Raw genomic sequence first — 22,738 nt, forward strand, 5'->3', positions numbered from 1 at the left:
AAATTACAACTTTCTCTCTAGTTATTGTTCATCCTTGCTATCATCATAATAACCTGCTGTAACCAGTAATAAAATGAATTGTATATCTGGCCCTTTCTAACGCAGTCAGATGTTTCTTCTCCGCTTTAGCTGAGTTTCCTTGGTACCTCTTGGCATTCCAGGGAGCGAGACCACCTCCAATTAACTATAGAGCCATGTGACAGAGCTATTTCATTGTGAACCCTCCTTTCAGCCTGTGACATTCACAGTATTGTCTTGGCTTTTATAAAGTGTCAAGATATTCAGCAGCACTGTACAATGGGGAGAAATGGCCAGAGCACAATGAGGCAGTGGCACTGCCCAGTCAAGCTTACATAATCAATTCCCCTTTACACTAATTATTTTCAGAGGTTGTTTCATTGATTCTTCATAACTAATTATACTATATAAAATAGCTCTTCTCCCATAGAGGCAGTTTGCACATCCGTAGAGGGAACACTGCAAGCCGATCATGACAATAAATGAAAAACACATTGCTGCAATACTTCTCCATTCATTTTGTTATGTGTTCCCTGGCTATTTCATTTTCTAAGAAAACAATGTGATCCATGTGAGCAGAACTATTTAATGCATTTAAACATTATCTCTAGTAGGTGGAAGCAGACAGAGGACTGAATCATGCTTCCCAGCTGTCTTCGTTTATGCAATGCTTTCCAGTTATTCAGATCCTGGAAAGATACTGGCTTTTGCAATGTAGGAAATGGTTCTGCCCAAGTATGATCCAATTTGTTGTGGAAATTGTGTGGTGGAGACATAGAAGTTACTTACAGTGCTAGGCTGCCAAAAACTTACTAATCAATTATGGGTGGATGGTTGCTTGTTAACACTCTACACAAGTGGGGTACTTCACTTCCTCTTCTGCCAACAGATGGCCATTGGGACAGGGACTGGTGGTACATCTGTCAAAAGGGTCAAAAAACAGCTGTGCCAATGATAATCTTGAAAGCCAAAGATTTTTTATAGATAGAGATGAGTGGTTTAATGAACCTCTCGTAAGTTGTATGTATTGTCAGATCCTGCTTTGGAAGTTTCTCATTCTCTTCCTCTCCTGGGGGTTGATTCACTAAACCGTGCTATGACAAATAGCACACCTTATCAGAGATAGGATGCCTTATCACACACCTTATCAAAGATAACACGCCTTATCAGAGTAGCATAACAAGCGCTACGAACCTGCAGGGGCTTAGGGCAGGACGAGTGCCATTGCCAATTAGCAGGCATAAGTTCATAGTGCTCGCTATGCTACTCTGATAAGGCGCGTTAACTTTGATAAGGCGTGTTATCTTTGATAAGGCGTGCATGTCAGCCAGTCTGCCTAGTCATTTGGAGACTGTCCTGGCAGTTGGACTGAGCAACTGCCATTCAATAAGATCTTAAAGAAATACCTGAAAATCCTCCATGAGGAAATGGACTACTCCCAACCCTGTTGGATCTCTATTGACTGCTGTAAGCGACAACAACATAGGAAAAAGTAATTTGTAGTGCATCTTATACTGGGAGAAATTTGCTTCTTGGCTTCTTGTACATGTATTTTAAGTGGCTGGATAGAGTACTGGTTAAGGGAATCCTGGCTAGGGTCACGCAGTACCTATCCAGTAATGAGTTCAAGGCAAGACTCCCTAATACTGCAGGGTGGCCTCTTGAGCGCTTCCCAGTGGCTGCAGCTCTTGAGTGCTTTGAGTCCGACAGGAGAAAAGTGCTATACAAATGTTTGGATTATCGGATTATGTATTTTACATTTTTTTTTTTTTTCAATAGTGCTCCTTAATCACTGCATACCAAGAAATGAACTCTTTGCTGATTACTGCATTGTTTTAAGCACCTTAATTTGAAATCATGCTGTTCTCAACTCTTGATCTTGAGCAATAAAAATTGCATGTGCAGTTCTAGCCATAAACTGGCCATATATGAAGGTTTCTGAGTTGTTACATGTCATTTCAGTGGTGTTATGTTTTCCTAAAATGGCAATTGCAAGTTTTTCTAATATGGCCATAAAAACACGATTCATACTGATATAAAATATGTTATTATAATGACAACTGTTGTTAACTGCAGGGATCCCTTTGCAAGTATTTAAGTGTGCACACCAATGACTGGCTCAGCTCCTGCCGATTGGCGCATTCAGTAACCAAAGGATTGGCATACCTACATACAGAGCTGCTCCGAGGAGGTAATATGCTAATGAGACATGTACCAAACATGAAAAGCTTGTCCTTCAGATCAAGAAGTGTATAACTGTGCATCGCTGTTTGTTTGCATATTCATAATACAATGGTTTATCTGCACACTGCATGAAATAGGCTTCTTCACTCTTCAGCACTTAAAGCTGAACTACAGGTTAAGCAATATTCACATATTCCTCCCAGAGGAGTAGCTAGGGGTTTCAGCGCCCAGGAATAAAGAACCTCCGACAAAATGGGCATGGCCACACATCAGAATATGGTCGTGCTCATGGGTGGAGTGAAATGTACAAATGCTATATAGATAGCCAAATGTGCTCCCCTTCCCATTCAGATAGCCAGACGTGCCTCCCTTTAAATAGCCAAATATGCTTCCCTTTAGATAGCCAGATGTACCCCCCTTTAGATAGCCAGATGTACCCCCTTTAGATAGCCAGATGTGCCCCCCTTTCCCCTGTTTAGATAGCCAGATGTGCCTCGGTTTAGATAGCCAGATGTGCCCCCATTTATATGGCCAGATGTACCCCCCTTTAGATAGCCAAATGTGCCAAGCTTTTTCTGCTGCTGCTAATGCTTCTGCACTCCTCAGCTGAGGGAGGTCGAGAAGCAGGGGACTTTGGACCTCTCATGAGCGTGGGGGTGCAGCGGCCATGGTGGGCGGCCTCAAAGTGCTGTGCTTTAGGAACATATATGTCTCCCCTTGCTCACCCTTAGCTACGCCTCTGATTCCTCCATTCCTCTTGCCTGAGTGCAGCCTGTACTGTCTATATCAGTGCTGCCTGTACTGGGAAAGCCCCAACTCCCATCCAGCTAAGTACACAATAATAATTGCTGTGTTGAGAAATTGGCAGCATAGCACCAGCTGCACAGGCCTCTCCTCACCCTCTGAAGGCAAGGGGGAGACTCTACTGTTCTACTCTACTGGGATTGTTTAACTAATAATAATAAAAAAAGGAAAGAAAAGATGAAAACTTGACAAAGGAGAATAAATTGGCTGAAATATGTGTATACAATTCCATGTATAGAAGTCATGCATAACTATTTACTAAGAAGAAAGTCCATATAACAAGTACACAATGGAGATAAAACATGTGCTGTATATACCAGAAGTGACTATGCAGAGCCTTCAGTACAAAACGATGGCATCCAGGAGCACCACGTATAATAAAGCTCTTTTTATAGATAATCATCAAGTAAATAGTCATTGACAGCAACAGATGCTGTTTCGGAGTATCCCTCCTTCTTCATGCAGTGTAGGCTCTCTTTCAAGTGGTGCTTCTGAATTCCTTTGTTTTGTTAATATTTATTAAGACATTAGTGCATCTATTTTAAGTAAGTTTAAGATATTTTAATGCGGCAACACATACTTATACAATAGCCTGATGCACGTTTCATTAACTTAATTTGCTTCCTCAGAGGTACAATAATGTATCTATAGTAAACACAAACAAGCTCTTATATAGTAGAGTCTTAGTTATCCGGCACCGACAGGGATCGTCTGATGCCAGAAAAGTGTGATTTCTGGTTGCTTGAGACTCAATGTTAAAAATAGACCTATCTAATACAGTACGGCCTGATCAAGCACATGACCAAGCGTCAGCTGACACAAAGCGGCTGTTGTGCCCCGTCCGTTACCACCAACATATCCACCTCCCCCGTCTCACTCCCGCGGCATGAAAACGCACGCTATGTGTGTTCACTCATCTCTAAACACAGTAAAGACTTTTGCAACAGAGGACAGTGCCTGGACTTTCTCTTCTGTCAGTTGCTAATACTGTACCATGCCCCACTCTGTATACACACCATGGACTCTGTATTAAATGTTAAAATACAGAAATTGAAAGTATATTAACACTGGGGGGGGGGGGGGGGGCAGTCGAGCAAAAGCAGAGCCCACAGACAGCCTAAGAAATTGGCCTTCACTGCTGTGAGTAGTGCCAGAGATTTGTACTACTGTGCATAGCTGCCCTTAATATAGTAGGCTTAGTGGCATATCCAGTAGTCTAAAGGCATACCACTGTGAGAAGCAAAAGATAGAAAACCTTAAAGGATGTTTCCACATTGCTACAAAGAAAAGGTAGAAAAACTCCAGCATGCCAGTATGGAAAGATGTAACTAAGCAGCTCTGGAGCCACCAGGAGGCTCTTGGCTCAGTTTGGCCTTGCTTCATATCACCTCTTCCTCCGGATCTCCTTTGGTAACCTCCATTAATGGCCATGCACATTGCTGTAGTGAAATAAATGTGGTTATGCCTACTGTTCTCAGCACATGTTGCTTTTTCTGCCTTCCTCATACTTACCAAGTCTGCTTTCATCTCACACTGATCACCATCGCACAAGCACCCACTGTGGGAGATGGATACACATGAGGAAGGAAGGTGCCAGAAGAACAAGGCAGGCAAGAGAATAAGGACAAATCCTTCCTCTTTTTATTGGCGTACAAAGTGACAATCAAACAGGTCCAAGTTTATTTTAAGAGAAATTTTAAGAGAAACGTTACTGTACTCCTAATAGTTCTGATCTAATAAATGGCTGCTTACACTGTAAAAATATTTACTAATACATACAACATTTACCAATGTATATTTTCATGTTTATTTTATATATTCAATGATAATCATCACCTTTAAACACCATTTACAGTGCTAAGATGTACCTATATTATAAAATGTTTTTTAATTTGTTTTACCCAGAGCAATATAAGCCAGCTATTTCACACCGTGACCTGAACAGCCGTAATGTATTAGTGAAGACTGACGGAACCTGTGTTATCAGCGACTTTGGCTTGTCAATGCGACTTACAGGAAACAGGCTAGTGAGGCCAGGAGATGAAGACAATGCAGCCATTAGTGAGGCAAGTATAGTTACATGATCAATAATGCAAAATATTTTCTCGCTGCCAGGTTTGACTACCTAGTTTTATTTAGAGAAATATGTGATCTGAAATTGAGTATATGAACTAAAATAATCTTAGAAGTTAAACTGCATGCAATAAAACAAATGCAGGAAGACACTTAGTTATACTCACCTCCTCCACATGAGTCCTAGCTCTGACAGGACCTCTGATGGTAGTCATATTTGTGATGGTTACGTGTCTGGACCTGTGATGCTTCTTCTCCTGGCTCCTGGCCCATTCATATCTGTGGAGAGTGAGTAGGTATGTGGCTAAAAGCAGAGGTGGTATGGTAATATGTATGAAGAGAATTAAAGTGCCATTATCTGTGATTGCAACCAAGAACTGAGTGCAGTCTGTGGTATACCATACTTCAACCTGGTGGAGGTGAGTATAGCTCTTTTACACTGCAGGATCTTTTTTATTGTCCATAGTTCACCTTTGAAGGGAACGTGCCATATACTCATAAATTGACATTAAGTATGATTTATTTCTCGGGGATGAGGTTTGAAAAAGAAAGAAAAATTGGAAAGATAGAATAGGTACACTGCAAATATCATTCACCCATTAGTGTGTTAGTATAGTCTGATGATACTGACATACAGTAGATGTTTTAGAATGTGTTTTCAAACATATTTTCATTTGTTCAGTGGCCTTTGTTACTTCCAGCTCTGTGAACAATGCAGTATTCTTATTTATTTTAATTGGGGGACTTTTCTAGAAAACTGATGGGATTTTTACTTGCAGGTTGGTACAATCCGTTACATGGCTCCTGAGGTTTTAGAAGGAGCCGTAAATCTGAGAGACTGCGAGTCTGCACTGAAGCAAGTGGACATGTATGCGCTTGGCTTGATATACTGGGAGATCTTCATGAGGTGCACAGACCTCTTTCCTGGTAAGGAACCTGCTTTGCTTATCTCAACTGTCCCTTGAATCTTAATACCTTTATGATATTTAGAGGATTATAGATTTATTTCAATTGCCATTTTTGAATTATATACATTTTATAAATGGTAAAAACAACTGTTTAGAACAATATCAAGCTATAAAATGTCAAATGTCTGGTTTGCCTCTTGGCATTCACAGGAGATAAGATTAACAGGTAATGTTAGGAAGAAAGAAGCCCATTGCTCCCTTCTCTACCACGCCTGTCGGAAGCCACTTTGTTGTGCGCCATGCAGTTGTCCCTCCTCCCCTCTGTATAGCAACAGTACACACAGTGGTGTAGCTAAGGAGCTACGGGCCCCAGTACAAGTTTTATATTGGGCTCCCCCCCCAAGAACTCTATAACATAACAATTGATTCAGCGCACCAAAACCTGCCAGCGACAGCTGCAGTGTCAGAGGTGCAAGAAGGGAATGGGGAATAGTTTAACGTTTACTATTATTTAAAACATCTATAAAAGTTATTATTACCAGCACAGGACCAAAAATGAGCTAACACTGTAGTTGAGGGAAGGCTCTGGCCCAAGTGCGGTTGCAATCTCTGCACCTCCTATTGCTATGCCACCGAGTACACATCGCTTAGCTATGGCAGTGGGATGTGTTTATATGAGCTTGTACCCAGAACTATCACCCTAGGGACTGGTCCCAATCCTTATTGGCTACAGTAATTGTGTGTGTGTGTGTACATACCTTAAGGGCCCATTTACACTATCTGTAAAAACTGTGCATTTAACAGAGCACAGTTAAACGCAAAAATGGACTGTAAATGCAACCTATGTTATCAATAGGATGCGTTTGCACTGTCAAATGGAACGCAAATGCATAACACAATCAGCAGATTGCAAATGCAAAATGCCGACCTGCTGCATTTTTCGGCAAAGTAAAAACGCCGACTGCAAGCACGAATTGGACGCAATGCAAGCCTATGGGAATGGACAATGGGCTTGATTCACTAACCGGTGCTAAGTGTTAGCGCCGGAGTGAAAAGCCACTTAATGCCCGAAATGTAGCTTTGCGCGCATTAACAGCAGCGCAAAGCTACATCGTGCACAGGACCACCCATATCGCACGCAGCGCGGCTGGCCGGTAATAGTGCGCGGTGCGACGATAACGTCGCACCCGCTGCCCTGTAAACGCGCAACGAAAACGGTGCATCGGGTGCCCCCAATTGCAGGGCAGTGGGTGCAACGTTATCATTGCACCGCGCACACTATTACCGGCCAGCCGCGCTGCGCGCGATGTGCGTGGTCCTATGGACACATACCAACTAACACTGTGGTTTGCACCCACAAGCTGTTAAGGCCTCCTAATCAGCTTAGCGCCGGTTAGTGAATAGAGGCCAATGTCTGTTCCCACTAAGCTTCCCACCGCATGAAAATTACACACCCATCCTGCAGAAATTGGTTGCCGGCGTCTCGGCTCGCTTGTCCCAGAGACCAGAATGCATAGGGCTTCTTGCTGGTTTGCAAAAGAACCAATGGGAATCCTCCTATAACATAGAAAATTCTCCTTGGTTCGTGTGGACTAATGAGAGTCCTCCCTGCATGGAGCTTCCTGTTGGCTTGTAAAGGAAGGTCTCCAGGCGAGTAGGGGATGAGTGGGGACAGACAAGAAAAGCAGGACGGAAGTACCGGCAGACAGGTAAGCGGTTAGCTGGCGATGCAAGCCCAGAGGCCAGTGTGAACAGTGCCAGCGCATCCACTTACGTTAGGTGCCTTTTACAGTGCATTGCATGTGCATTTCACCATGTGCATCATGCTAATGCTACAATTTCTTTCATTATACAGTAGCTGATACTGCAAATTATGCTGTGCTTTGTTACCTGCATAGTGTGAACAGCCTCATTCAAAATAATGCATAGCATGCTGCCATGTGTTAATTATTTAAATAAAAACGCAACACGCATAGTTTATATACAGTATAGGATTATTTCAATAAATCATGATGTCGGATTCCCCCAGCTGTACAGAACTAATCTGTCCTATCATGCAAGTGATGCTGGGATTTACAGTACTTCGACATCTAGATAATGCTGATATATTTCACTACAAGTCTTTGAAATTTGTTATAAGATCAAATAAATAAAAAATTAACTGGTTAGATTGTAATTTACAGAACACACATGCTTCAGCTAGGAACAATGCTCAGGACAAAAATAAAACAAACAATTGATTTATGTGCATTGTCACGAACACATCAAATACACCTTACAGTGCAACTTGCTTATCACCTTTACTTTGCCTGAATATTCCAATATATTATGGGATCAGGTGTTGGCCTGCTCTTTTTGCCTTGCATTTAAAGGTTTAGATGCTTTTAAAATCTTTGCCTAATGATTAACATGCTTTAGGGATAACGTGACCCTGGGGGAACCAGAAGTACACTTAACATGTACTGAGATTCAGTGCCTTCTTCATCTGTGTGCTCCTTAATGTGTATTGAAGGAGACAGACTCAACTGAAGCATACATGTCAGCCTACACTGCATTTTTATATTAGGGAATTAGGGCAACAGAGCTGAAATTTCTATCACCAGCCAACTGCACTGCAGTCACACCTCCCACCCAGTGAGCGTGTGTGTGTGTGTGTGTGATCTGCAGTTGTTGCCGGAGGAGGGAGAACGTGCATTAACAACAGAGAAAAATGGATTGTCTTTTTTTTTTTGTTTGTTTGTTTTTTAAAGATAGCTTTTACAGTCAAATGGTTTGGTTAATATGCATTCAAGATAGGAACTGTCTTCAAATTGCAGGACATATCAGCCCTTAGATAGGGATTATGCCAAAGTAAATAATTAAAAAAAAAAAACAACAAAAACAATTAGACAAAAAAAACAAAAAAACTATTAGACTTGAAATGTTGAATTAGGAAAATAAGCTACTGTCATTTTAACATGTCACTGTGTCATTATGCAATCTTTGTAGCGTAGTTTAGCAAAACCGGTACAATAAGCTGCACTAGTGCCATCTAGTGTTTCAGTGTGATAAAGCTTGCTTATTCTATGGTGCTCAGCACAATATGCGCGCCAATTTTTATTTATCTGTTTTTGGCTAAAGTTAGACAGACATTATTAGACCATTATTATTGATAAGATGTTCAACTCGATACTAAATATGAAATCAAATTAAACAATTCTATAAAAACTAGAGTCTCTGTTGATCAATGTGATAAAAATATTGATTGAACGTTCTTCAGGAAACAGCATTCTCTTTATCAATCGGGTTTTATTTGCCATTGTAATTAAATGGCAATTCCTTTACAAAAATGTATGCTCCAGTCATACCAGGGATGTCGAACTGCAGTCCTCATTGGCCGAGATCCTCACACATTTTTGGCACAGCACAAATGAATTAATGGGATTGAAGGAAGTGGCGAAAATCTCAGAATTCAAAAGATAAACACACCCTTGTCTCTCACCTGGAAAGCTACCAAAATGCGATCACCAAGAAAAAATCCTCCTACCTATCACAGGAGATCGCAAAGGCCGCCAACAGACCAGCCGAACTATTCCGCACAGTTGATAGACTATGTAACCCATCCTGCCTAAAGCCTACTATAACTCCCTCAAAGGAGCTATGTGAGAAATTTGCTTGCTACTTTGCTGACAAAGTATCCTCTATTCGGTCTCTCATTCAGTCTACAGCACCCAAGACTCATGCAACTCCTGGAAATAGCTGCAAAAACAACCTAACACCCTGGACTGACTTCAAAAGTATTAGTGAGGAAGAGATCTCAGACATCCTCCGCCGCCTCCGCCAGACAACCTGCGACCTGGACCCTGGACCAAATAAACATATGCTGAAATGCCCTGACCTGCTTGGTCCAGCATTTCACAAAATAGTAAATTGCTCTCTGCAAGCAGGGAGGTTTCCTACCTCTTTAACAGAAGGAATCATCAAGCCCCTTCTTAAAAAACCTTCCATGGATCCAGATGCAATGAGCAGCTACAGATCTGTCTCCAACCTCCTCTTCTGCAACGATCTGCTCATGGCAAGGGACAGAGGGGAATGTTCCATCCTAATCCTGTTGGATCTCTCAGCGGCTTTTGATACTGTTGACCATGAAATTCTGCTTAACAGGCTGCAGGAGTACTGTGGTATCAGTGGATCAGTCCTCCAGTGGTTCAGATCATTCCTGATTGACAGAACACAGAGAGTATCCCTAGGACCTATAATGTCCAAACCTGCACCTCTACAATTCGGAGTGCCACAAGGATCAATCCTATCCCCTCTGCTGTTTGCAATCTACATGTTGCCACTCGGTACACTTATCCAACGACATGGCCTGACGTACCACTGCTACGCCGATGACACACAGCTATACCTGTCCTTCAAACCTGGTGGAACAGACCCTACTCCAAAAATAAACTCTTGCTTAGCTGAGCTACAGGCATGGATGAATGATAACTGGTTGAAACTGAATGCTGACAAAACTGAGATCCTCTTTGTCCAAAGCCAGTGCTCGCCATCAAAACAGCTCTATCCTAAAGCAACACCAATCAGGATTGGGAATTCAGACATAAACAGCTCCAACCTTGTGCGCAGCCTTGGCGTACTAATCGATGGGGATTTAAGTTTCAGAAACCAAATTTCATCTGTAGTTAAATCTTCCTACTTTCATCTGAAGAACATTGCAAAGATTAAACATCTGATTCCCCCAGAGGATCTTCCGACCCTAGTTCACGCCTTCATCACATCACGGCTGGATTACTGCAATGCCCTTTATGCTGGCCTCCCCAAAAAGGACCTGCGTCGCCTGCAATTAGTGCAGAATGCTGCTGCCAGATTGCTAACAAACCAGCTTCGCCACTGTCACATTACACCAATCCTTCGCTCACTGCACTGGCTACCAGTAGAATGGAGAATACGCTTCAAGATTGGACTGCTGACATTCAAATCCCTGCACAATCTGGGCCCTGGATACATGAAGGACCTGCTGAAGCTGCACCACACCTCACACAACCTCAGATCAGCAAGTTCTATAAACTTGGTCACTCCCAGAGTGCACCTCAAAAAATCTGGAGATAGAGCCTTCTGTCATGCTGCCCCCACTCTTTGGAACTCCCTGCCACACCCAGTAAAGACAGCACCATCCCTGGAGCTATTTAAATCCAGACTGAAAAGCCACCTGTTTAGCCTGGCATTTCCGGACTTATAAAATTCTTCCTCTATACCACGATGGTCTGAGCCATGCTTATGCGCTTTGAGTCCTGTGGGAGAAAAGCGCTCTACAAATGTTATTTGTTGTTGTTGTTGAATCAGGAAAGGTGTGGCTCATCATGTAGAGCACATTTCTCAGCCTATACTAAACACTTGCATGTATATGGCCAGATATGGATATACATAAATAATAATAGCATAAACAGAGCTGTCAGAATACTGTAGTTGGACGGCAGGAAAACGAGTACAGTATATAGTGAAAATAATGTATGGATGATTGCAATGTCCGTGACACAGCAGAGGGGAATCATACCATATGACCAGCAGAGTGCAGAGACGGGGCTGTATGTGAACTGTGAGGCCTAGCAGCTATCCAGTAACTGGGCTTGCCTAGAAAACATAAATACACACACGCCTATACAGAGCCGTGTGTGCAGAAAGAAATTCATTGGTTACATAAATGGTCTGAATTGGAAAGAGATAGAGTGGAAGAAATGACAGTTAAATTAATACAAGTGAGGAGGCATATCTGTTACAGAGAACAGCTCTCACTGACAGGAGAGGAGCTGTCAGAAGCTGTAAAATAGTATTTCTAGGTCCTTTTAAAATGCAAGCTTTGTTGAGAAATGAATGTTCTTCCTTTTACATAGCTACCAACAAGTGTAATATTGCGGGGTCACTTCGGCCAGCACACAGGACAAACAAATTTGTTTGTGACATAACGTAAAGGGACCCTGAATGGAGGATAAAAATGGAATTTGAACTTACCTGGGGCTTCCTCCAGCCCCCCATAGCCCGCAAGGGCATCCTTTGAGTCCATATACAATAGATTAGGTATTGCACACCTATAATAAAAATATGCATATATATCTCAATATCATCGGGGTGCTGTGTCAAGAAACGAACACCAATTAATTTACAAAAAGACACGCACACTAAGCCAGTTCAAATGCTTAGAAAAGTGTATTTACAATTCATATAATAGTAATGCCGTATGCTGGTCTGAGCTCTCAGTACCAGTAAGAAAATACATACAAAAAATACATACAAAAAATACATACAAAAATACATACAAAAATGAGCAGCAATATAAACTCATGAGGACACAGTCCAAGAAATGGAGGCTATCTGTAAACCAATAAACCAATGTTGCATCTAACCAGAATGAGTCTCTAGGAGAACCAAGTCCCCTGTAGTAAAAGTCCAGGAACAGAGTCCCAATCTGATAATAAGCGTAAAACAGTTTAGCAAACAGTGTGAGATGAGGTGCTAGCACCCTCAACTATTTTACCCAGACGTCGGCGTTTCGGAAATGTATCCTTTATCGATGGGTGCAGAGCAGAGTGAGCAACCACAGCAGTGCGGGTGAGAGGCAGCGTCCTGATGGTTATGGCGTCCAGCGCACATTAAATACACACACATTGTACGGAGGTAGGGGGCGGGAGCAAGTCGTCACACCAGGGCCGGCCCAGTGACGCGATGACGTCACGCGGCGCACGCCGCGTCATCGCATCACAAGTTGCATCCTAAGCGTCTCAATAGCAGTGGTGGGCAGCGTAAATGGCAAAGCGCCACCTACACTCCACACACTGCCGTTATCATGGGGACCAGTGGAGCAGCATAATGTCAGGATCTACGTGTCAGCATACTTAAACATAGGCTTCATAGCACTTTGCATCTAATGATCCTGGCGACTTGCTATATAGGCTGTACGGTGGTGGATCGGTGTGAGGACCTTGTAGGTGCCTGTAAATAGATATAAAAAGACCAGATATTAGTTTAATCAGGATAAGCCTACCCATTGTATATTGATTCACAGAATCAAAATTGAAAAACAGGTAATGTTGTTCTTAAAGCAGTAGCAGCACTACCACGACAGTGAGATACAACAAAAAGGTCATAAGAAGCATCTGAGGTCCACATCCTCATTCAAACCATTAGGATGTTTAGTGTGTAACTTATAAATCCAAAACAGCTCTCGCCGAAGTAATTTTTGTTCAAAACCGCCCCCCCCCCCCCCTCTGGGAAGGGTGAACAATTTCTATAACTCTGTAACGTAGTTGAGAAGCCTGATGCCCAGCTTCCCAAAAATGTCTAACCAAGGGTTCATCCACATTAACACAACGTATATTACTCCGATGTTCTGAAATTCTACGTCTAATTTCTCGTGACATCTGTCCAACGTATTCCAGACCACATGGGCAAGTAATAAGGTAAACAACACCCTTTGTAGAGCAGTTTGCAAAAGCTTTTAAATATATCCGGGTACCACTCCGGGGATGCGAAAAATACTCCCCACGGCTCACAAAGCTACATTGCATACAGTGACCACAAGGATACATTCCCTGTGGTTTAGGAGTCTGAGTAAGCCAATTACCTGTGGCACGTGGTTGAGGAGTACTTTGCGCATGCACCAGGGAGTCCCGGAGATTCCTAGCCCTGCGATAAGCACAGATGGGAGGATCACGGAAAGTGTTGCCCAATGTAGGGTCACTATTCAAGATATGCCAATGACGGTGCACAATCGTGGCTGCCTGTTGGGATAATGGAGAAAAGGTAAGTACCATTGGTATCTTAGATGCATCATCTTTAGGTTTGAATGTTAATAACTCAGATCTATCCAATTGAGATGCCCTATCCAGGGCACTCCTGAGGACATCATCCCCATACCCCCTTTGTTTAAAGTTATCGTACATAACCCTGGCTTCCCGATAAAATACCTCATCCTGGGATGAGATTCTGCGGATTCTCACAAATTGACTAAATGGAAGACCTGCCTTGAGACGTTTCGGATGATAACTGTTTGCAGCAAGGTATGTATTCTTGTCAGTAGCCTTGTTAAAGGGCCCAATCTGCAGAATGCCATCTTTAAAGGATACCAGGACATCTAGGAAGTGGATCTCTGTGGGGCTGTACTCAAGGGTAAATTTGATGGTGGAGACTGCCTGGTTCAGATCTCATGTGAACGACTGTAATTGATCCTCAGATCCTTGCCAAATAAAGAAGATATCATCAATATATCTAAGATATAATAGAACTTCTGACACATATAATGGGTGAGTATACACAAAATGCTGCTCAAAATCCCCCATAAAAAGATTTGCATACCCAGGGGCCATATTACTCCCCATAGCTGTGCCCTGGCATTGCTGGTAGAACGTCCCTTCAAACGAAAAATAGTTACGAGTAAGGACAATCTCAAGAGCATCCAGCAGAAATTTCCTCAAAGGAACAGAAAGAGACATAGAGCCCAACACCTCCTTAATTACCTTAAGACCTGCCTCGTGAGGGATAGATGTGTACAAACTTGATACATCCATAGTACATAAGAAGATAGGCCTGTGGATGTCCCCAACTGTGGCAATTTTAGCCAAAAAAGAAGTTGTGTCTAAAAGGAAAGATGGCATACTCGCCACTAGGCCTGAACGATAAATCGTTTGGGGATCGAAATCGCGATCACGGAAACGGCGATTCCGTGATCGTCAGAGCGGCGATTTCATCCCCTTCTGCATGCAGTGTAGCAGTCCCCCTAGCGGCGGCTTAGCGGGAGTTAATCGCGACCGCTCACTCTCTCCAGTGTTTTCCCTAGTGATTTATGTCTGCAGCCCGCCCGGATACGTCAGGAGGTGACTGCCAGGAAGAGAAACTAGGCTGTGTCTGGAGAAGCACGAGTCCATCCGATTTCAAATGCAGCTTCCACAGCGTGGTGATTTTTCTCTCTCCTGTCTCCTCCCCACCCTCTCAGCTCGCAGTACTGTAGCCACTAGCCAGTCGGTTAGGAGAGGCTTTGAGGAATGTTGTTATGCAGAGGCCCCACCCCCGTATCGGGAAGAAGAGCAGCGCATGCTGGAGCTGGCAGTGGATCTGCACGCTGCTTTTCATGGTGCTTCCGAGGTATTGCCCTCACCTGCTCCCTCCCTTCCAGACATCAGTAAAATGAGAGCCGTGCAGAGTCTGGAATGTATATCACTTGTGGAGGATTCAGCCGACATTTCCTCCCACTCTGTCACAGCTGCACTGACCATCTCATTCACAATGCCAGCATCGCTCAAGAAAGATAATTTGGTAGCTGGTCAGTTCATTTTTCTTTTAAAAGGTAAATTTTACTTATAGGATGCGTTTTCTTACTCTTCAACATGAAGTAGTGGCTCTCCCAGCGTCCCTCTCATCCCCCATCTCACACAGACACAGTGCACATCCTGCTACTGGGCTGCAAAAAAGGAATAATTGTGCATAACAATGTTTTGGTACTAAATGGAGGGTATTTATTTGCAGTGCTAGTATGATGTAAAAGATTAGGGCTTATTCACACGATGTGGTATGGTGGTATGACAAACTGCACATATGCAATCCATATGGTAACATGATAGTCCATAGACTTTTATGTTACCATTCACAGTACTGCTTTGGGTTCCCACGTGTTGCGATGTAACGAGTTTGAAAATATTTTATTGCAGGTTCTATTGTGTTGCAGCGGCCCACATCTCTGCTTTAACGCATAGCAACACGTCAAGGCATGCACGAAATTGAGTTTGTGCATGCGTTCTGTAGTGTGAATGAGCCCTGTCCGGCTTTAATAACATGTACCTGAAACAGAATAAGATTAAAAGATAAAAAAAAAACAAAAAAAAAATCTTATACAGTGGAAACCACTGCAGCATGAAAATGCCTGGAACATATCCGACGAGCTCTCAGACATGGTATTGCAGTGACATTGGTATTGTTTGTGTTGCCTCCACCTCCTTTGCACAGCGGGTCAGCGTGATAATGCCTGACTGTGCTGTGGTGTTACTGATTGTGGTGACCTATTCTGCAAAGCTGTTGTCTGCTGCAGTGGGGCACTTTGAATTTGTGGCAATCTATTCTGCATGGCTGTTGTCTGATATAGTGGGGAGCTGCCTGTGAATTACAAACATGACAGAAAATGACATCATACCCTTAGTTTGATAGTATGATGTCATTTTCTGTCAGTGTATGCTTGCAAATGTTATGGTGTACAATGTGAAATTAGCGATAAAGCTTGATTTGAAGAAAATCGTGAATCGAATCGAAATCGCAATTTCTGACAGAAATCGTGCAATTCAATCTTTTCCTAAAATCGTTCAGGCCTACTCGCCACCTTTGGGCGAAACACCTGGTCCAGCAAGGTTGCCAATGGTTGGAACACCGAATCGGTGCCTGCCACTATGGGGCGTCCCGGAGGATCCACAAGAGATTTGTGGATCTTGGGTAAGATGTAGAACAGGGGTGTGAGAGGGAAATCAGAAATTAGAAAGTCTGCCAGACGTCTATCGGTTATCCCATCATTGAAAGCCATATTGATCAGGGTATCAATCTCTTTTTTGATAATAGGTAGAGGGTCTCCTCTTAATTTATGATAAACTGTAGAATCCTGTAGTTGGCGTAGAACCTCCCTCCTGTATGCAGCACTATCCATTAATACAATAGCACCACCCTTATCGGCTGTCTTGATCACGAGATCAGGATCTGAGCGTAATGAGTCGAGAGCCCTGCGTTCACCAGAAGTCATATTCTGTCTGACCATGTGATCAGCATCTGCCTGTGCAAGAGTTGCCACATCCCACACTACAAGATTAATGAACGTTTCTACAGCTGGTGAATTGGTAGGGGGACTCCACTTACTTTTAGATCTACACATTTTCGTATCAATTTCTGGTGGAAAAATAGGGTGGGCTTCTGAAGTTGTAGTTTGTGCTTTGTTGGAAAAAAATGCTCAAGTACGCAGTGTCCTGAAAAAACAAGAGAGATCTGTATCAAGTTCTAAAGTAGACCCTGTGTGTGTTGGAACAAAATCCAAGCATATGGTGAACAAGAAAACAAGGGTGCGCTCCTATGGTGCATTAACTTTTTATTTGACAATTCCACGCTAAAAACAATTGCACTTACAGTGTATGTGCAAATTTTGCACATGTAGGGGGCCGCCAGCGAGTATCACCCACTTCTTGAGCCTGGCCAGGGCTTCAAGGATCCGTCTGCGATGGAGAGCAAGTGGACTGGGGAACAACCGCCGCCTCCTACACCTCTCGGCAAGCCGTCTGATCGTCACAACGCGTTTCGGCGCTTAGCCACGCCTTCTTCCGTCGTCCTCTTCCTCGTCCTCTTCTGCTCCGGCCTAGAGGGGGTGTCAGTGCCTGAGTCGGGGCGGGATGGAGGAATTCTACCCCGGCGTCTGTTGTCACGCCAGGAATACACTCTGTCCTCTTGGTAATCTATAGTGTCTCGTCGATATTTCTCTAGTTTGCCAGTTAGGGTTTGTTGTCGATACACCTCAAGTCTGATCTTATGCTGGTCAAAGAACAGACCCCTATCGTCGCTATCGAGTAAAGTCTCAAGTTTCGTTCTAAGTACTGCAGAGGAGGATTAAAACTTTGCGATTTCGTCTTGGATGCCCTGTACAGTTAGAGCAATGAGGTCTAGGCTGCACTTGTTTAATATTTTGAACCAGTTGTCACAAAAGGATTTGCTACTCCTGCAAAAGGTTGGTCTAATATTTAAACGCAATCCCCTTGGGATGCGTTTAACCTTTAAATATTCAATCAGTGTTTCAGAATGTAACTTATACTATATGATTCTCTTCTCAAGGTTTTCAAACTGCTTTTGCAGATATGGAATATCTGTTGTAAAGCTACTGTTGGGATTTGTATATTGTTGTATCAAACTGTCAATCTCACCCTGATTATAAACCAAGGTCTCTGCTATACGATTAGTCAGGCCTGAAAGGTCAGAAAAAGACATACTGAAGAATGTAGCAGCAGAATCAAAAAGAGGGTGTAGACCTATAAAAAGACACAATCCATATACAATAGATTAGGTATTGCACACCTATAATAAAAAATATGCATATATATCTCAATATCATCGGGGTGCTGTGTCAAGAAACGCACACCAATTAATTTACAAAAAGACACGCACACCAAGCCAGTTCAAATGCTTAGAAAAGTGTATTTACAATTCATATAATAGTAATGCCGTATGCTGGTCTGAGCTCTCAGTACCAGTAAGAAAATACATACAAAAATGACATACAAAAAATACAGTACATTAGACATCCTTTGAGTCCCCTCTGTTCTCCCACTGGCAGCTCCGGTAGTGCGTGACTTCGCCAAGAGTCACGCAGAACTGCGCATGCGCTGCATGTCTGCATGCCTGGCTCAGTCACACACCCGTCGCCGTGAGCGTTCTGCGCATGCAGGGTTCTCAAAAGACTGAACCGCGCTTGTGCAGAACACTTACAGTAACTGGCAAGTGATCGAGCCGGGTGCCCCGAGGGGCCGCGCATGCACAGTTGCTACTGGAGCCGCCAGCCGGAGAACGGAGGGAACCCAGAGGCTGCCAAGGAACCTGCCGGGCTACGAGGGGCTGGAGGAAGCCCCAGGTAAGTTAAAATTCCATTTTTATCCTATGTTCAGGGTCCCTTTAAACAGCTTCTGTTCAGCACACAAAAGGTTTAGTAAAAGGAAAATAGCTTACTTCAGCTGATGTACAGTTCATAGTCCTTGTGTCATATAAAATCCTTAGGCCTGAACAGGACAGTATTTTAGCCTGGGATCCCAACACACAGGCTTGGCAGGCTTGCACCTCACAGCTCCGTTTTCACTGCACACTAACTATTGGCAGCTTCACCTGCTGTAAACATAATCAGCACTCCACCAGCCACCACCTGTGCAGCTGCTCCCAGCTGTATGCACTCTCTCAGGCTGTTAGAGTACCAGGCATGGACTGAGGTGGAACGGGGAGGCCCACCCAGATCCTTCCTTCCTTCTTCTAGAGCTCTGGGGCCCTGTAACAGCCTACAAGACTATATCAACCGCTGGTTGCCAAACTATCCCAGGCTCCATCCCCAGTCCCCACCTGGTCCAAACGAGCCACTGTCCAAAAATATGGTGAAATATACCTGCCGTCCAGGACACACTCCTTTAGTTCTGTACACAAGGTTATGAGTAGCATCATTTTTCTAGTCTATGCACAATCAATTAAACAAATAGTGTATGTTACTGTCAAGTAACCATCTGCCTGTGCTAATAAGCTACAGGAAAAATGGGGCTAGGGGTGCCATTTAAGATCTCCTCACATCAACCCGCTTGCATCACTGCTGTATATTAGAGGTCCAGCAGATAAGAATTTCAAACCTATGACAGTCTGCCTAGATTGTACAATACCACAATTAAGCCATCTAGTTTTACCAATTAAAATCCTCCATTCTGCAAATTTTAAGTTACCTCCTCTAGTGATTTTCACATGCAGTTAATTAACAGCCTGTCTTTAATTTTAGAATTCTGTTGTTATTTTAAGGATTGAAATGTTAACTGTAGAGATCTCTCCTTAACTGATGCTGGGAATACATGGGTCGATTCTGAGCTGATTAGATGGTTAGATAGATAATTTCCGACATGTCCGATCACCGGTCGATCGTTTTGCCGCTCTATTTGTCATTGAAGTAAATTGAAAGAAAGATAAGAAAAACGAGCGTAAGATAAGAGAATCGAGTGGGTGTCGAGCAGCAAAACGATCAGGCGCAGAATCGACCCGTGTATTCCCAGCATTAAAGACAGAAGAGTTAACTTTAGGTTTGCCTGAGATACTGTATATTGATATCTCAATTAAGGCAGCCATATACTTGTTGATTATGCCACCAGATCGACCAGCAGATAGATCCCCTCTGTGATCGAATCTGATCAAAGAGGGATCTATTGGCTGCCTACACTGCAAACAGATTTTGAATCGATTTCACTATGAAACCGATTCACAATCTGTGGAGCTGCCGCTGCTGCCGCCGACCCCTGCATACATTACCTGATCCTGCCGGCATGAGTCCCCCGGTCTCCGCTGTCTCTTCTCCGCTCTGGGCTCCAGCTTCACTTTACTTCCTGTCGGGGGAAGTTTAAACAGTAGAGGGAGCTCTACTGTTTAAACTTCCTCCGACAGAAAGTAAGTGAAGCCAGCCGAAGCCGAGCGTCAGGGGCGTCGCTAGCCCTATTTTGGGGGGGGGCACGTGCCCCCAATCTGTCCTGGGGTGCCACGGATCTCTTCGCGCCGCCACCCCCTCTGTCAGCGGCTCCCTCCAGCCGCCGCCGTGTCACTCAGACCTCAGGATCAGGCGGCGAGCCGGCGACCAATCGTGTGGGCGCTAGGACCCAGCGCCCGCACTAATATGCGGAAGTGACATCACTTCCGCATATCGAGCGGGTGTGTCCGGCGCCCGCTGGTACTGGTCGGGTAGCCGCTGATCCTGAGGTCTGACTACACTGCCAGGTGAGGGGGGAGCGGCGGCGGCTAGAGAGGGGCTCCCTGTCACTCACTCACTGCCTGAAGGGGCTCCCTGGCACTCACTCACTACCTAAAGGGCCTCCCTGCCTAAAGGGGCTCCCTGTCACTCACTCACTACCTAAAGGGGCTCCCTGTCACTCACTCACTACCTAAAGGGGCTCCCTGGCATTCACTCACTACCAAAAGGGGCTCCCTGGCACTCACTCACTGCCTAAAGGTGCTCCCTGGCACTCACTCACTACCTAAAGGGGCTCCCTGGCACTCACTCACTACCTAAAGGGGCTCCCTGTCACTCACTCACTACCTAAAGGACCTCCCTGTCACTCATTCACTGCCTGAAGGGGCTCCCTGTCACTCACTCACTACCTAAAGGGCCTCCCTGTCACTCACTCACTACCTAAAGGGCCTCCCTGTCACTCACTCACTGCCTGAAGGGCCTCCCTGTCACTCACTCACTGCCTAAAGGGCCTCCCTGTCACTCACTACCTAAAGGGGCTCCCTGGCACTCACTCACTACCTAAAGGGCCTCCCTGTCACTCACTCACTGCCTAAAGGGGCTCCCTGTCACTCTCTCACTACCTAAAGGGGCTCCCTGGCACTCACTCACTACCTAAAGGGGCTCCCTGTCACTCACTCACTGCCTAAAGGGGCTCCCTGTCACTCACTCACTACCTAAAGGGGCTCCCTGGCACTCACTACCTAAAGGGGCTCCCTGGCACTCACTCACTGCCTAAAGGGGCTCCCTGGCACTCACTCACTGCCTGAAGGGGCTCCCTGGCACTCACTCACTGCCTGAAGGGGCTCCCTGGCACTCACTCACTGCCTGAAGGGGCTCCCTGGCACTCACTCACTGCCTGAAGGGGCTCCCTGGCACTCACTCACTGCCTGAAGGGGCTCCCTGGCACTCACTCACTGCCTGAAGGGGCTCCCTGGTACTCACTCACTGCCTAAAGGGGCTCCCTGGCACTCACTCACTACCTAAAGGGGCTCCCTGGCACTCACTCACTACCTAAAGGGGCTCCCTGTCACTCACTATCGGGGTCCCTGTCACTCACTACCTAACTGGAGGCACCTGTCACTCAATAGCTAACCTGGGGGTCCCTGTCACTCACTACCTAACTGTGAAATGCTGTCTATTTATGTGCCTCATGACTGCTGAATTTGTCTTGTTGGGAGCCTTATGATTTGTTGGGGGCCTCAAGATTGCTGAATCTGTCTTGTTGGGGGCCTCATGATTTGTTGGGGGCCTCATGGTTGCTGCATTTGTCTTGTTGGAGGCCTCATGATTTGTTGGAGGCCTCATGATTGCTGAATTTGTCTTGTTGTGGGCCTCATGATTGCTGAATTTGTCTTGTTGGGGGTCACATGATTGCTAACTGCGAGACTATGGGAAAAGCTGAATCCTTATCATATGAGACAATAGCATTAAACCTACTTTTTTAGCTTTTTAAAACAGAAAATAAAACTGGGAGGTTCTAAAAAATTGAATACATTTTTCAGGAGTAGGATGGATGAAATTGTTTATCTTCACAGTTTATTTTCAACTTGGATTTTCCATAATGTTCATGTATGAGTTAAAACGTTTGTACAGTATTTAGTTTAAATTGCTGTTGCCACTTTGCGATAGATAAGTGACTTTTGGGTTGCAGTTTGGGCACTCAGCCTCCAAAAGGTTTGCCACCACTGTCCTAATCTAATGTCCCACCATTGCTAGGTTCATGTAAATTTCTCTCCACCCGTTACCACACCTATATTCTGGTCCATGGCCCACCCATTTTTCGGTGCGGCGCGATAAGCACGCCGCACAATGTGATCCTCATATTTTTGGCACGCTAGCTGCAGTGTGCTGAATTCTGCTGCCTACAGTATGTACAGTATACGCTGTTCTCTAGTGCCTGCACTGTGTGCTGATCTACCTCCAGTGTGTACAGTGTAAGGTGTTACTCTGTGCCTTTACTGATTGTAAACCAGCTATATTGTATGCTGATCCCTGCTACTTTCAATATGTACAGTATTAGCTGTTAAGCCTGGTACACACATACAATTTTGATTAGCCAATTTTAGCTCTGTTCATAAAATTCATTGTCTGTTGGCCCACTTACTGCATGGGGGTGGTAAAATTGGGGGTCAGTGATTAGCCAATCAAAATTGTATGTGCGTATACATCTTTGATCTATGCCTATACTGATTGTAAATTATCTAAATAAAGGACAGGGGGCTCCATCCAATATTTCGATGGG

The 22,738-nt window shown here is 44.3% G+C and overlaps 1 protein-coding gene across 2 annotated transcripts in view; it reads left to right on the plus strand.

The window, feature by feature from the left end:
* The window catches only part of BMPR2 (bone morphogenetic protein receptor type 2), a 209,525-nt gene that overhangs the window by 167,151 nt on the left and 19,636 nt on the right, over window positions 1-22,738 (plus strand). For both annotated transcript variants that reach the window (XM_068245113.1, XM_068245114.1), the window contains exons 7-9: window positions 2,095-2,209; window positions 4,912-5,072; window positions 5,859-6,006. In XM_068245113.1, the coding sequence (XP_068101214.1) occupies window positions 2,095-2,209; window positions 4,912-5,072; window positions 5,859-6,006 (424 nt within the window). The remainder of the gene's footprint in view (window positions 1-2,094; window positions 2,210-4,911; window positions 5,073-5,858; window positions 6,007-22,738) is intronic.

This window comes from Hyperolius riggenbachi, chromosome 7 (assembly GCF_040937935.1).
Source record: "Hyperolius riggenbachi isolate aHypRig1 chromosome 7, aHypRig1.pri, whole genome shotgun sequence".
Taxonomy (NCBI): domain Eukaryota; kingdom Metazoa; phylum Chordata; class Amphibia; order Anura; family Hyperoliidae; genus Hyperolius; species Hyperolius riggenbachi.